The sequence below is a fragment of the Cibotium barometz genome, chromosome 52 (genome assembly GCF_041138505.1).
Source record: "Cibotium barometz isolate CiBa-2024 chromosome 52, ASM4113850v1, whole genome shotgun sequence".
In the NCBI taxonomy this organism is placed as follows: Eukaryota; Viridiplantae; Streptophyta; class Polypodiopsida; order Cyatheales; family Cibotiaceae; genus Cibotium; species Cibotium barometz.
Window position 1 is genome coordinate 18,025,188 of NC_141097.1, and position 14,948 is coordinate 18,040,135.

General features: G+C 42.6%; 1 protein-coding gene across 12 annotated transcripts in view; it reads right to left on the minus strand.

Annotated features, from left to right (window-relative positions):
* The window catches only part of LOC147608888 (FAD/NAD(P)-binding oxidoreductase family protein), a 142,182-nt gene that overhangs the window by 104,724 nt on the left and 22,510 nt on the right, over positions 1 to 14,948 (minus strand). For all 12 annotated transcript variants that reach the window (XR_015264295.1, XR_015264293.1, XR_015264294.1 and 9 more), the window contains exon 2: positions 7,774 to 7,887. Coding sequence is in view for 7 of the 12 variants with exons in the window: in XM_086788069.1 (XP_086644195.1) it covers positions 7,774 to 7,887 (114 nt within the window). In the remaining 5 variants the exon portion in view is untranslated. The remainder of the gene's footprint in view (positions 1 to 7,773; positions 7,888 to 14,948) is intronic.

The window sequence follows — 14,948 nt, forward strand, 5'->3', positions numbered from 1 at the left end:
CCTAAGTCTCACAAATGCATATTCCTAGGATATGGTGACAGAGGTGAAATGGGGTATAGACTTTGGGATCCAGTGAATAGAAAGATTATACGCAGCAATGATGTCATTTTTGATGAAACATGCATGTATAAGGAGCCTGCAAGGCAACAGGAGCCTGGCAGAGTCATCTTTGATGATGATGGACATCATGGACAACAACCAAGGGCTGTAAATCAGCCATTACAGCAACAAAACCAGCCCTTAAATGGTGCTGAATATGGTCCAAATGGACAGCTAGAGATGGCAGAAGATATCCCTATGGATATCCCACAATTAGAGGAGATACCAGGCATGATCTTTCAACCTTATAGCATGGAACAGGAGCCACCAATAGGTGATATGCAGGCTGGACAGCAACCTGCAAATGATGATCATTGGGTACGGAGGTCCACAAGACCCTCCAGACCCCCTGACAGGTTTGTTCCAGGGGTTGACTACTTGATGCTCACTGACTGTGGGGAGCCCTCTTGTTATAAGGAGGCTTTACAGAGGGCAGACAAGGCTCTTTGGGAGCGCGCTATGAAGTCAGAGATGGATTCTCTGCACAAAAATGGAACATGGGAGTTGGTGCATTTGCCTACAGGCAAGAAGGTTTTGCCATGCAAGTGGGTTTACAGGCTCAAAGTTGCACCTGATGCAAAGCCAAGATACAAAGCCAGGTTAGTGGCTAAGGGCTTCAAGCAAGAATATGGTGTGGACTTTGATGAGATCTTCTCTCCAGTGTGTGGTCAAAATGACCACACTTAGAGCTGTATTTGCTTTAGTTGCTCATGATGATCTGGATTTGATTCAAATGGATGTGAAGACTGCTTTTCTTCACGGTGATCTCCATGAGGAGATATATATGCAACAACCAGAGGGTTATGCAGTGAATGGAAAGGAGAAGCTTGTATGCAAGCTGAAAAAGAGTCTTTATGGGCTCAAACAGGCACCAAGGGAATGGTATCATAAATTTGATACATTCATGAAATCCCAGGATTTCAGGAGGAGTGACATAGATCACTGCTTATACACCAAGAAAGCTTTGGATGGCAGTCTATTGATCCTCATCTTGTATGTTGATGATATGTTGATTGCCGGGAAATCTCATAAAGAGATGGATGCCTTGAAGAAGAGGCTGTATCAGACCTTTGATATGAAGGATTTGGGTGATGCAAATCACATTTTGGGTATGCGGATACTTCGGGACAGAAATCAGCATGTGTTGTGTTTGTCTCAGAAGGAATACATTGGCAAAGTTTTGCAGCGGTTCAATATGGAGGGGAAGAAGACTAGTACTCCTTTGCCTCCATATGTGAAACTCAGTGCTATGGACAGCCCACAGTCGGATAGTGACAAGGCTGATATGGCCAAGATTCTGTATGCTTCAGCTTGTGGCAGTCTCATGTATGCCATGGTTGCTACCAGGCCGGACATTGCATTTGCAGTGGGAGTGGTTATTAGATACATGGCCAACCCTGGCAAGAAGCATTGGGAAGCAGTGAAAGGTGTCATGAGATACCTGAAGGGCACACAGGATATGTGCATCTGCTTTGGCAAACAGGATGCATTAGTGCATGGTTACACGGATTCGGATTATGCCGGTCATCTAGATAACCGGAAGTCTACTACCGGTTATGTGTTTACATTCACACGAGGTGCTGTGTCATGGATATCCAGGATGCAGAAGTGCATTGCCTTATCTACTACAAAGGCCGAGTATATTGCAGCCACAGAGGCTTGCAAAGAGGCATTATGGCTATCTCGGTTAGTGGTTGATTTGGGTTATACAAGGGATATTCCATTGTTGCATTGTGACAATCAGAGTGCCATCCAGTTGGCAAAGAACCCTGTCTTTCATGCAAAAGACGAAGCATGTGGATGTGAAGTATCACTTCATCAGAGAGGTGATAGAGGACAAGCTGATTCAGCTTGTCAAGATTCATACGGATGACAACCCAGCTTGCCTCCAGAGCGGTTTGCTCATTGCAGACACTTGATGGGCATTGGATGAGGCCAGTTTCAGCCTTGATATGGCCTTGTATATTATCATGTACATGCTGATTTTTTCTTTTCCTTCACTTAAGGGCACATTGCCTTTAAGTGGGAGGTTGTTGGGGTAAAGGCATTATGCCCACCCTTATAGTGTGTACAAGCCCATAAGTTTTATAGTACATAGTATACTTAGTACATTAAAAGTACTAAGTGCACTATGTGCACTAGAGCAAATATACATGTGTGATAGGGGAGTCACACACTCATACTTTGTGAGTTGACTTATCCCCACATGTCTCTCTCTCTCTCTCTCTCTCTCTCTCTCTCTCTCTCCCTTCTTCTCTGTGTGTGTCTCCCACATGAAACCCTAACTATCTCCCACAATGGATTTGGGTAATCCATGATGCTTGAAAATCTATTGAATAAACAATCTTGCCATATGCTCTATGCGGATAGTCTTCTTTACGGGAATAAAGTGAGCTTGCTTACTGAATCTATCAATAATAGTCCATATTCCATCATTCCCAAATCCTAACTTTGGCAATCCAAAGATAAAGTCCATATCAATACTTTCCCATAGAAAATTGGAAATTGACAAAGGTTGCAATAATCCTAAGGGTTTTTGTCAGTCAATCTTGACATTCTGACAAACCAAACACTCATTAACATATTGCTCAATGTCCCTTCTCATGCTAGGCCAATAAAAATAACTCTCCAAAGCTTGAGTTGTTGTCAAGATACCTCGATGCCCCATGTAAGGTGGAGCATGGCATTCCTCCATTACTTTTGGCCGTAAATCCTTAGTCACACATAATCGGGTTTGCATCATAAGAAACCCTTCATTGATGACATAAGAGGTCACCAAGTCTCCATTCTGTAATTTGTTCCAAGTATCCTTAAAATCCTTATCTGTAGCATAAAGATCTTTCGTTGTAGTAAAGTCCATATGATATCCCACAAAAACTACATGAGTCATGGGTCTCCGAGATAGGGCATATGCTACTTTGTTATCTTTTCCATGAGTATGCATAATCGGAAATGAAATTAGGTCAAATAACTAGCCCATCTAATATGCTTTTCGGATATCTTAGGTTGCGACATGAAATACCTTAGACTTTGACGATCCGTCTTGATAATAAACTCGACATCCATAAGATAGTGCTTCTAAATCTTTAAGGGATGGATGATAGCCATCAACTCTTTCTCATATGTGGGTGCGGTCTTTTCGCCTCCTTGAAGTCTTCGACTCTCATAGGCCACAACATGGCCCTCTTGGTTCAAGATTGCTCCAATGCAATCTCTTGAGGCATCGCACTCTACCATAAAAGACTTTGATAAGTCTGGAATAATCAATAATGGTCCTTTGCTAGCATAGAATTTTAATGCTTCAAAGGATTCTTTTTCTGCTTTGGCCCACCGAAATTCCACGGCTTTCTTTGTCAAATCATGCAATGGACTAGTTATCACGGCAAACCACTTGATGAACTTCCTATAATACGAGCATAAGCCAAGGAAACTTCGAACTGCATGCACACTAGTCAACTCTGGCTATTCCATAATAGCCTTGACCTTGTCTAGGTCCATCCTAACCCCTTCCTTGGACACTATACCGTCAACAAAGTTTGACTTTTTGCTTTTTCTTGCTTTTTGACCAAGATTGGTGCTTTTTCCTATGCCAGCTTTATGATCCGGGCATGAGTTCCATCATGTGAAAAGAGCTCGGAGGGCGAAATAGTTACAAACGTAGTACGAAATGTTGAACAATACCCTCCAAAAGTGACCCGTGAACTTACTATCATAGTCTGACACAATGGACTTAGTCATTCCTACTACTAAATGACAATACCCCAAAAACAACCTCGTTGTTTCCTCTGCCAGGACATTACCCCTGCACAGAATGAACATGACAAGCAAGCTAAGCTTGTCCACAATCATTAAGCACTAGGTGGTTCTCTTACCCAAACTGGCACATAAATTTGTCACAGAATTCAGGTTGATCTGCTCAAAAGAAAGGTCCGGCATCTCCAAAGGCATTAGCAACCATGAGGTAACTTGACCTTGCGACAAATTAAAGACGCACTCACATAACCAAACAGATATGTCTGCATTTGAGACCAGAAATATCTACATTCTAACTTTTTTTAACGTGTTGTGCATAGCCGTCCCTATGTTCACCTCAAATGGAATCGTGCTGCTCGTGCAACAGTATCGCTCTACACTTCAGAAGAACAAACAGTTAGCCTTCATAGAAAAACCAAATCTCATGGATCGCATATTCCCAACCGTGGCCAGTGAGAACATGGAACCACTGCTTGGTAAACTCAGGGCAACCGTGATACTTACCTTGCATGGTGGAAAGGCTATTTGACTCCACAACACCAATGAAAGAAACAAACCCCTTCTGACTCGGGTGCTTGGCACCTACTCAATCATCCCTCTAAATTGCTAAGATATTTGTTTCCAACAAATTTTCCAATGCTCATTAGGCATTGTCTACAACCATTCAAGACTAATGATCAATTTTCACTGCAAAATCAGGGTCATGCCAAAATAAATTAAAGCCCCGCACATCTTCCTTTCATATGTGTAGTGATTCAATTTGTGGAGACTTCAGCATGCAGCTCTTGTAAGCTACACAATGCCCACGCTTAAGTAAAATGATGCCAATAGCATGGTTCTCGAATCATAAATAACCTCAAATGGGTAGTCCTGCCATGCCAGTGCCAACATTGGTGCTAATGCTACAACCTCCTTCAATTTGTGAAAAGTCTCAAAAGCCTTTTATGTGACTTAAAACCTTATGTCTCTCATGCTTGACTAACATGTTCATTGAGAAGTTTAATGGGGCAAACTTCCCAAGATTCCACGTGTTAGCATCATTGTGTTCTTTTTTATCACATGATTGCAGTTTAAGAGACCAAATCATCATACTGAAGGTCTCTCTCTTAGATGACACTCCTTCACTCCGAAGGGGGGTTAGTCGGATATTCTCGGAGCCTAGTAGTGTGTATAGTGGCGTGCCGCGTGAACTCCCTCTTATTAAGAGAACATAAGATCAGGCTTAATGCCTATAAAAGCATTGTACATGGTGGAAGTATTATCATAATACAATCATTCTTGTGTGGTGCAACTCCTCTCTCTTGTGTGTGTTATCATATCTCTCTCTCTCTCTTCCTTCCACTCTCTCCTAACCTAGCACCATGTTTACTTTCTCGGAGTCTAGTAATGTGTCTAGTGGTGTGAACACTCTAGGTGTGAACTCCCTCTTATTAAGAGAACATAAGATGAGGTTTGATGCCTAGAAAAGCATTGTATATTGTGGAAGTATTATCATAATACAATCATTCTTGTGTGGTGTAAGTCCTCTCTCGTGTGGATCTTGTATGAATGTCATGACGCTCCTACACTCGGTCATCCAAGGGTACGGCGAATTTAGTAAAATGGACGTTTTACTAGCCTACAATGAACGTGGTCCATGGCTATGTACTAAAATGTCACCAACTTCAAGTGAATAAGGTTGAACACCTTAGGGCTAGAGGTATGTTACATCTTCATAGATCCCAAGAGGTAAATGGGAGAGTATTTCCAGGGACTTCATTCTAGGTTTTCTACGGACCATCTGAGGGCATGATGCTATATGGGTGGTGGTAAACAGACCGATAAAGATGGCACAATCTTTACCTACAAAAGTGATAGTGAAGGCAATTTAATTGACGCAACAGTTTGTTGAGCAACTTTACAGGTTGTATGGACTGCCTTTTGATATAATCAGTGGCGAGACGTGACCCTTCACTCGTGTCTTTACAATAAATCAAGGATTAAGGTGAATTAGAAAGAGATTAGTCACAAATCGTGTTGGAAGTCCATAAGTTTGCTTTAGGCCTCGAAGATAAGCTGTGACCTTAAGTCCGTAGGGGGAAGTGTTACTTTGGCTGGAGCAACTGAAATGGCACTGCTTCATGAAGATGGAAGAAAGCTTGTGAGTCGTATCTAGTAGCCAAAAACTACTAGATATGTTCTAATGGCCATTACCAAAGGTTTTCGAGTGCCAAAAAAAAAAGGAAACAATCAAGTGCCAAGGAGGGTTCAGCTAGGGCTCTTCCTACATGAGCCCTACAGACACAGGGACACATTCTTGAGAGAGCTTAGGCCCCAGCCACCCAACCCCCTCCCTTGCTAGCCAACCATCAACTTCTTTTGGACCCAATTGATCCCATGAACTCACCTTGCCCAAGAGGAGTTACCTCAAACCACGCATGCGCACTAATAGAAAAGGTAGCTCAATGGTGGTGGAGCATGTCCTAGATCTGGAGCTGATGAGTTGATTGTGGCTGTTGTCCAAGGACCTTGAGCATGTCCTGGATATGGAGTTGATGAGTTGATTGTGGTTGTTGTCCGAAGACCTTAGGTCCCCGGACAACAGCCACAATCAACTCATCATCTCCAGATCCAGGACATGCTCCACCGCCATCGAGCTACCTTTCCACCTGACGTAGCTGAGGGAGACCTCTCAGCCACACTCATTAGCCCCAAGCTTGATATATTGGGGAGTGGTATACCATCTATTGGGGGCTAATGCTCCTCTCATGTTTCACGTTTCATGTTCCTTGTATTCCATGATGAGATTTCCATGGACATTTTTGTATCACTCCAGTAAGATAGTTTTATTTTGTTCTATTTTACTTTTTGTTCCATGATGAGGCATGCCATGGACATTATTGTATCACTTTGGTCTCATAGACCCATTGGGTCTTTAGTAGACGCTTTATATATCTTTCTTTCTTTATTTCTTTCTCTCTCATTCACACATAGAAGATACTCTTTTTTAACCTAAAATGGACCTACTCACAATGATGGAGACAAGAGAAAGAGAGCAAGTAGATCTTCTAATCTAAGTGCTAAACCAATCATTTATCTAAACTAGAGTTAATCCTTTCCTAACATCATTGAGATCTCGTCTCTAATCTTAAACTATGGCCTTGTGATCGTGCTCTCATACCAAGTTCAAATTGAGTCTAAGGAGGCTCAAAACAAATGAGAGCACATGATTAAAAATATTAATTAAGGATTAAGGTGCACATAAGAGATTAAGCAAAACATTAAAACTAAATCACTCCACTAATCAAGACCAAATTACGTAAGCCAAGTACACCATTTTCTAGTTCCCAATGAAACTGTCTAAAACTCATTCACCTCTTTGACCTTCATAAATGCATCCCTATCCATAAAACTCATCTACACCTTTTAGATGGTTCTTTTCTTTTGCATTTGGCCAATCAAATAAATCTTTGAACCAATGAACCATACCAATTAATGTGGGAAAACCCTTGCCTCCCTACAACAAACTAGGAGGACACCCCTTCCCTCAAACCACAAATGCCAAATACATAACATGGGTGAACTCCTGCCACACACATAAACCCGATATGTCAACACGATATGTCAACATACATTATCCAACATGGGCTTCACAGTTACATATGCAAAGCATAGTGCCACAGTGTTTTTGGATTGACTGATAAATTGTATTTCTGAGCAAGAAGAACTCTACTAATACAAGAGCATAACCATCAATCTTTGGAATTTGTCAAATTTGGCATTTGAAATTTTGAATGAAGATCAAAATTTTTATAAGACTTTTGAAATTTCATCTCATGACATTTGACCATGTAGAATCAAGCTCTAATGCATAAACCATCAATAAGGATTGAAATCTAACATAGGCTACCCCTTTAAAAAAACACTAAGTACTCAATTTACCTTGGAGAGAAGTTGACTTTTTTCAAGAACAAGAACATCCAAGGAAGGGCAAAGTGATTTTGCCCTAATCGCTCCAAAAATTCCGGCTGCTCCACCACCCACAACAGCAAGCAACTGCCTCAATTCAAAAGAAAGACAAGGCCACATCATTTATATTCATAAGTCAATAATATTGAAGAAAATGTGTCAATTAGTTAGCATGTCAAAAGCCTTCAAAAATTTACGTAGTCCACGTTACTACGATTCAAAACAATAATGAGCCAAGATTGATTGGTTATCATGCACTCTTCCCGACTATTATACACAATGGAATCAGCCAAAACAATGCATTAGTAATGCACATGCCACTTACAAGCACAAAGAGGATCACCATTGCCAAGATCTAAAATACAAATTAGACGAGTCGGTTTAGTATCACTAAACACAAACTTAAACATATTTGATAGAAGTGCCAGACTCTTCCTGTTAACCTCTGGTCCTTTTTCCCCATGCCAAAGTCATTAATGATGTGAATAAAGAGCTACAGTTACAAACAAGCTTATGCATAGCAGGTTTCATACATCTCTGCTCAGGAAGCACGTAGAACCTCCTCATCTTACCACATTGCAAGAGAAGCTGCCAAATTTGGTCAACAATGAGTAAATTGCATCCCATAACAATTAATATTGCACACATTCAAGCATGGATCATGAAAGAAGAGACCAGGCAATATTTGACCAAGTTCATGCACAGAAAACTGAATAAAGCAATATGGCTGAAAAAGACGTTCTTTCTCACAACAATCCAGTCTTGTTAACAAGTTGCAAGGTGTAACCAGCCTCCTACTTTGTTCTTCAAATTGATCATTGTCTTGCTCAAAACTGTTCCATATGGGAGTTGGTAATTATCAGATAGCTCATGGAGCATGAATTGTGATTTGTATATCTTTTGATTGGCTAATCTAGAATGCTCATTTCTATTTACGCGTGGCCATTGGCCAAAACGCCCAAAGTTTTCAGTCGGGTGGTCATAGACCAGATTCCAAGATGACTAGTTTAGCACTCAGATGATCAAATTGACCAAAACGCCCAGATGAGTGATGAGTGGTTTCGAAGGCGAAACCAGATGCTCAAATCATTTGAACAAACCATGCGCAGGTGAATCTTTACAACGAAACCTTCTTGGACCTAAAGCGTGCAACTCCTAGAATCTAGGAGAGTTGCTATTTTTAGCAGAGTCTGATGGAAATTCCGTTTGCATCAAAACCTTCGAATTTTCGCAAGGATCAAGAGTTACTAAAGCACCTTTGTCAAATTCTTTCTGAGTTGGGATATTTTTAGCCTAGGAGTTTATGGAAGAATCACCTCTTAAATTAAGACATGTGGCATCTGGAATGAGACAACTGTCCCTACACCTATCATTTCACCTTACACTTGTCAATTTAGCTTAACACTTGTCCATTAAAGTAGCCACTTGTCATTTGAAGCTTACTCTTTCCATTCTAGAGCATTGAAGCCTCAAAACCTATAAATTGGAGCACTCCCTCTTCATGTGGGAACACACTTATCATCTATTGTAAAGATTCAGGCACTTTGTGCCCATGGTTTGATTCAATAAATTCCTGCAAAGGGGGAGGGGCTTGTTTCCCTCTCAATGATGTCTCGTTTCTCCTTTCTCTGAATCCTACTTTCTTTCGTTATTTATGATTGTTGATTAAGTGGGTTCGTTACAAGTAGTTCTTCAATTTTGTCACTTTCACCTGCCCTTGCGTTACATGGTATTAGAGCTAAGCCTTCTCTTGTAAGAACTTTCCCAAGGTGAGAATTTTGGCCAGCCCACAGATTACATTCACCATGTCAAGAGAAGGAGAGAAGAGTATTCATAAACAATCTCGAGGTTCTCGACGTTCTTTGACAGCGTCTTTTTCAGACTATGAGAAGATTCAAAGGTACAAAGAGCTCCAAGTAGATCCAGAGATTCAAGTTTTCATGGAAAGAAGAGCTAATGCTAGCTGAAGCTATAGTCTTTGAAGACTTTCTTACTGAGAAGGCTGCTGCGTTTGATGGTGTTGTTGTAGCGAAAGCCTACCTCAACAACATGAAAGGAGTCTCTACTTCAAAAAAGTCAAAGACCATGAAATTTACTTCACCCACCATCATCAGAGGAGGTAGTCAAGCTATAACCTCGAAGTCCCACCATACCCAAGCCGCCTCATCTTGTCCTAAAAATCCTCATAAGGACAAGGAGAAAGCCAAAGAACCACAAATCTCCATGGTGTTTGATTCGCCTAAGGCTGTTATGGCGAAAGGAGTAGCGGTTCATGAAGTAACTTCACAAGTAACTACTAAGCGGGAGTTCAAGCCCGGAGAAAAGAGCGTCACGTTTGATGCTTTTTATGGTAAGAGAGATTCTCAAAAAGTTGTTTCTTTCATTAGGCAATTCAATGCTACTTTTGGTGGTGAAGATTATTCAAAAAAGTCCAAGATCAGGATGGCGAGAATGCACTTGAAGGATGCTCCCTTGAATTGGTGGCTCAAGATTGTCCAAGAAGAGAAAGAATCAAAGACATGGAAGAACTTCAAGGAGATGTTCAATAAGAAGTTTTTACCTTCATCCTTTGAAGCTGATGTGCAACAAGAATGGGATGAGTTGAAGCAGAAGCAAGGGGAAAATGTTGCAACCTCTCTCAAAGTCACATGTCTAAATGAAATTCCCTCAAATATGGAGATGAGAAAGTTTATCCATGGCTTACAACCAACGCTTCGACGGACGATCAAGATGACAAAACCGTACACCTTGGAAGCAACTCAAGATACAACCATAGAAGCAGAAGGATTGCATATGCCTTGGACAATTGGGAAGTCTTACAAAGCAGAGTCCCAAAAGAAGAAGGCCAAGGTATTTGACCAAAAGAAGTCAAAACAACAAAAGCGGAAGCCGAAGGATGGTGGAAAACCACTTCTGCCATCCAGAAGGAAGCTAACGTATCAACAGTTGGCAGTGTATACCAAAGAAGGAAAACGCTTCACTGTGGAGAAAAATGACATATGGCTGGACAGTGCCCCAGTAAGCCAAAGAAGGAGAATCAATTGCAAAAATCACCTCAAGTGAATGCTCTCTTTGAAGAACTCGTGCGGATGGATGACACTCCTTTAGAGAAGAGGAAGTTGTTTATGGCTTGGAGCAAGGTTGCCAATCAACCTGTTCTTATCCACTTTGATACTGGTTCTACTCACCACCAGTCAGGCAGCAACATCAGATGCATGTGCAAGCAAGGAAATGCAACCGTGGGCAGCAATTTTCCTAGGGCAGTTGGCCATTAGGAAATCAAGTCGGCCAACATAATGATGGTTGTAGAGCAATCCAAAACAGGTCGACCAACATGTGGGGACACTATATAACCTTTCGGTGGCCACCTTTCCTTCATTATCTGCTTTCATCACAAAGATGAAAGACCTCAAGGACGAGCTTGCTGTATGTGGCAAGAATATCTCTACTCAGGACATGGCTAGTCGGCTTCTCTCCTAGCTTCTGGAGAGGTTTGATGCTTATTTTCCGTCTCTTGTTTCTTCTCCTCGGGTTGTTCTAGTTAGTAGTTACTTAGGAGAAAGTGCTTCCCTCCATTATGGAGATTGAGTCTCAGTTTGAGGAGCAGACCGGCACCTCAAGTAGTTCTGATGGATCTTTGGTTGCTCGAGATAAGACAAATCTTCTAAAAACAAGGACGTAGGGTGTCACTATTGTGGCAAGAAAGGTCATAAACAGCCCCAAAGTTACAAGAAGAAGCGGGATGAAGAAGGAAAGGACTCCACCTCTACAACAGTGTCCTAAACCAAGAAGGATGATTTTATTCTCCCATTCACGGTGCACTGGCGCCTGTGGCTTCTCAAGCCAAGTCTTGGATTCTGGATAGCGGTGTTACTGCTCACATGACACCTCATCGAGATTGGTTCAAGGACTTTACTGCCAGGACACGCACTATCACCTTGGGTGATTCCTCCATGCCAGTTCATGGATGTGGCTCCATTCCCATATTCTGCTTCCTCCAACGACAAGAGGTACTTCTCTGATGTTCGTTACATTCCAGATCAAGCATTTAACCTTTTGCCAGTGAGTGCCCTTACAGCTCAAAGTGCGGAAGCGATCTTCTCTCGTCTCAATCGATTACTATTCGTGATAAGGGGACTGGTAACGTCTTGGCTCAAGGAGTCCAGGATAGTGGCTTATACAAATTGACCGCTTTGATCTCTCACGGTTCTTCTTTAACTCTTTGGCATGCTCGGTTTGGCCATTTGAGCTATCAACTTCTTCAGCAAGCTTCGAGGGTTTACTGACCATCAAGGCTCCAACTTCCATCTGTTCCTCTTGCTTACAAGGAAAGCAACACTAAGTTGCCTTTTAAAGGAGGCGACACACAAATCTTCGACATCACTTGCTCTTGTTCATGCAAACTTGTGTGGTCCGATGAGTACCGCGTCTTTGAGCAAGGCGTTGTACACGCTTGTGATGGTGGATGACTTCTCCAAATTTAATTAGGTTTTCTTTCTAAAGACCAAGGATGAGGTTGGAGACATTCAAAGTTATTGAAAATATTAATGATTTTGCAGATAGGGGAGAACTACCTTCTCATTGGAGAATTCACACGCTTACCTCGTGGGACGAGCCGTTCCAAGTAATCATTGATGCAACTAACATCACAATTGGAGCTATGTAACAACAGAATGGCCATCCACTAGCTTACATGTCTCGTAAGTTACTGCCCACGGAAAAGAATTACTCGGTCTACAATCGGAAACTCCTAGCAGTAATTCAAACCCTGAATTTCCTTTATGGCCGAGAATTTGACTGTGTACCTTCCAAGAAAGGCCAACCTAGTGGCTGATACTTTGAGCAGGAAAGGAACAATGACCTTGATTCAGAACACTAGACTCGACCTTATTGGTGCACATACGCAAATTTTGAGGAATTTGGTACATAGTGGGAGCATGACAGAGTCTTACCAAGAAATTCTGAAATCAATTGAAGACAAGTTGGCTAAAGCACAACCTACACTCGACAAGCCAATAAAGACCAAAGGGATGTGAAGTTCTTAGAAGGAGATTGGTTTTATCTTCGGATTATGAAGCAAAGACTGAAACAGGTGAGCAAGCGATGCCCAAAGTTATCGTTCAGGAGCTTCATACCTTTTCCAGAGAAAGATCAATGAGGTGTCAATGAAGTTGAAGCTACCTCCAAGCTAGACTATGCACGATGTGTTCCATGTCAGTTGGCTAAAACCATATGTAGGTCCAATCCCTTCAGAAGTTAAACATGAAGTGGAACGAAACATCATTGATGAAGCTGACAAAGACTTCTTCGAAGACTATCCCGCTCTATTGATCAACTATTTGGAGACTATGCAACTTCTGTCAAGTTACGCAGGGGATGTCACGTGCATCCCGCACTTGGATGCCACGTGGACATATCTGAACAAAAGGTGTAAGACTCGGAGTGGAAATGTAACATGTGGAAGCTTTGGGAGAGATTGGTAACTTCAATGCTCAGAAACTAACACACGTTTCACGACAAGAATAACGCACAAAACTGAAAATAGATGTGCAGAAAATAGAGAGAGAGAGACAGAGAGAGGGAGAAGAGGACACAGTATTGGGTCCCGAATACCCTATGTAGGGCCCCCACCACGAATGGTATATTTGCTTTTATTAGAATGATGTAAAATCTGAAATAAAAGGCTGAACCTGAACCTTCTTGGCTAAGATAGATCTCTGCCCTTGACCTTCAAACCTTCACCCTTGCGTTACCTTCTCCCTTGGCTGTCCTGGCCCTTGAGTAGCTGCAGCACCTTGTGAATTATGAGATAGAATGCACTGAATTTATGCCTTGGGTATTTATACCCCTTTCTAGACCTGGTGGGCCAGCTGACTGGGGTCGGTTTGCTGAAAAAGACTCACGACCAGCAGAAATAGCATTTAATGCTAATAAAACCCCATCGTTTCACACCTACTAATGCTGGCCCTTCTGACCTGGTCTGGCCGCCCTGTGGGCTGCTGTCCAGGCCTGCACAGGCTCCTGGGCAGCCCCTGGGTACTGGCCGACTGGCTGCTGGGCAGCCCTTTGGCCTGGCTGCCTGGCTGGGCTGCCCCATAGGCCTTGTCGGCTGCCTGGCCAGGCCCCTTGGGCCGACAGCCTGCCCAGCCCAAAGCTAGGGCAAGTAGGCACTGTTGGGTTTTATGCTGTGTATGCACCCAGAGGAGTGCTAGTGATCATCAGTAGAATACTGGGGCACTTTTTACTTCAGTTAGTGGAGGTTTTTTCCCCCGGTTTAGCTTAGTTTCACTTATAACAGTTTATAAGTGTTTTGGTCCACCCGGCACACTTTACGGCCGGACATGTGAACACATCTTTTAGGTCACTTCATTATGTGGCTATTGTACTTCACATCATTATACTGAATACACAAAGAGTCGTGTTCTCTCCCTCTGCTTCCCAACGTTTATGTTTGCAGTACCTTCAAACCCTAACCCTAACAGCTGAAGACCTTCATTTGGTATCAGAGCCACCAGGTTGGCCTGCCCTTGCCCTGCCCGTACTATTCAACACCACCATCCGTACATGGTCATCATCATTAGCTTCGCCTGCAACAGCCCGTACCTTGCAGCTGTCCGTACGAGTTCGCCGACAGCTATTGTCCTGCTCCGTACACCTGTGCCTTCCCGTACTGTTCCACACCTGCGCAGACAGCACCGTCAACCTCTGTACACACCTGCGCAGACGGCAGTACTGTCCTGTGCAGACAGCCGTACAGCTGTCAGTACAGGCGACCTGCGTCATTCAGTACAAGTGACCTGCTGCGTACCTGTTCAGTACCAAGCAACTGTACCTGCTGCGCAGATCTGAAGTCTACAGTCGACTACAGTTTCGCTTCCTGCTTCCGTACTGTACCTGCTCGCCCTGCTTCCATACCTACTTCCGTACAATACACGACTGTAGTTGCTGTGTACCTGCACAATACAGTCGACTGTACTTGTTCATTACAAATACCAGAACCTGCTCAGTACAGTAGTGGTAAGCATTACAAGTTTTGAATTTTGGGCATTTTTCTCTGTGAAAATCTTCTGGCAGATACAGGCAGACTTTCTTGCAAAGAAAACTCTACAGGTTTCTTTGCAAGGTTTTGGGTGCAGTAACTTTGGGCA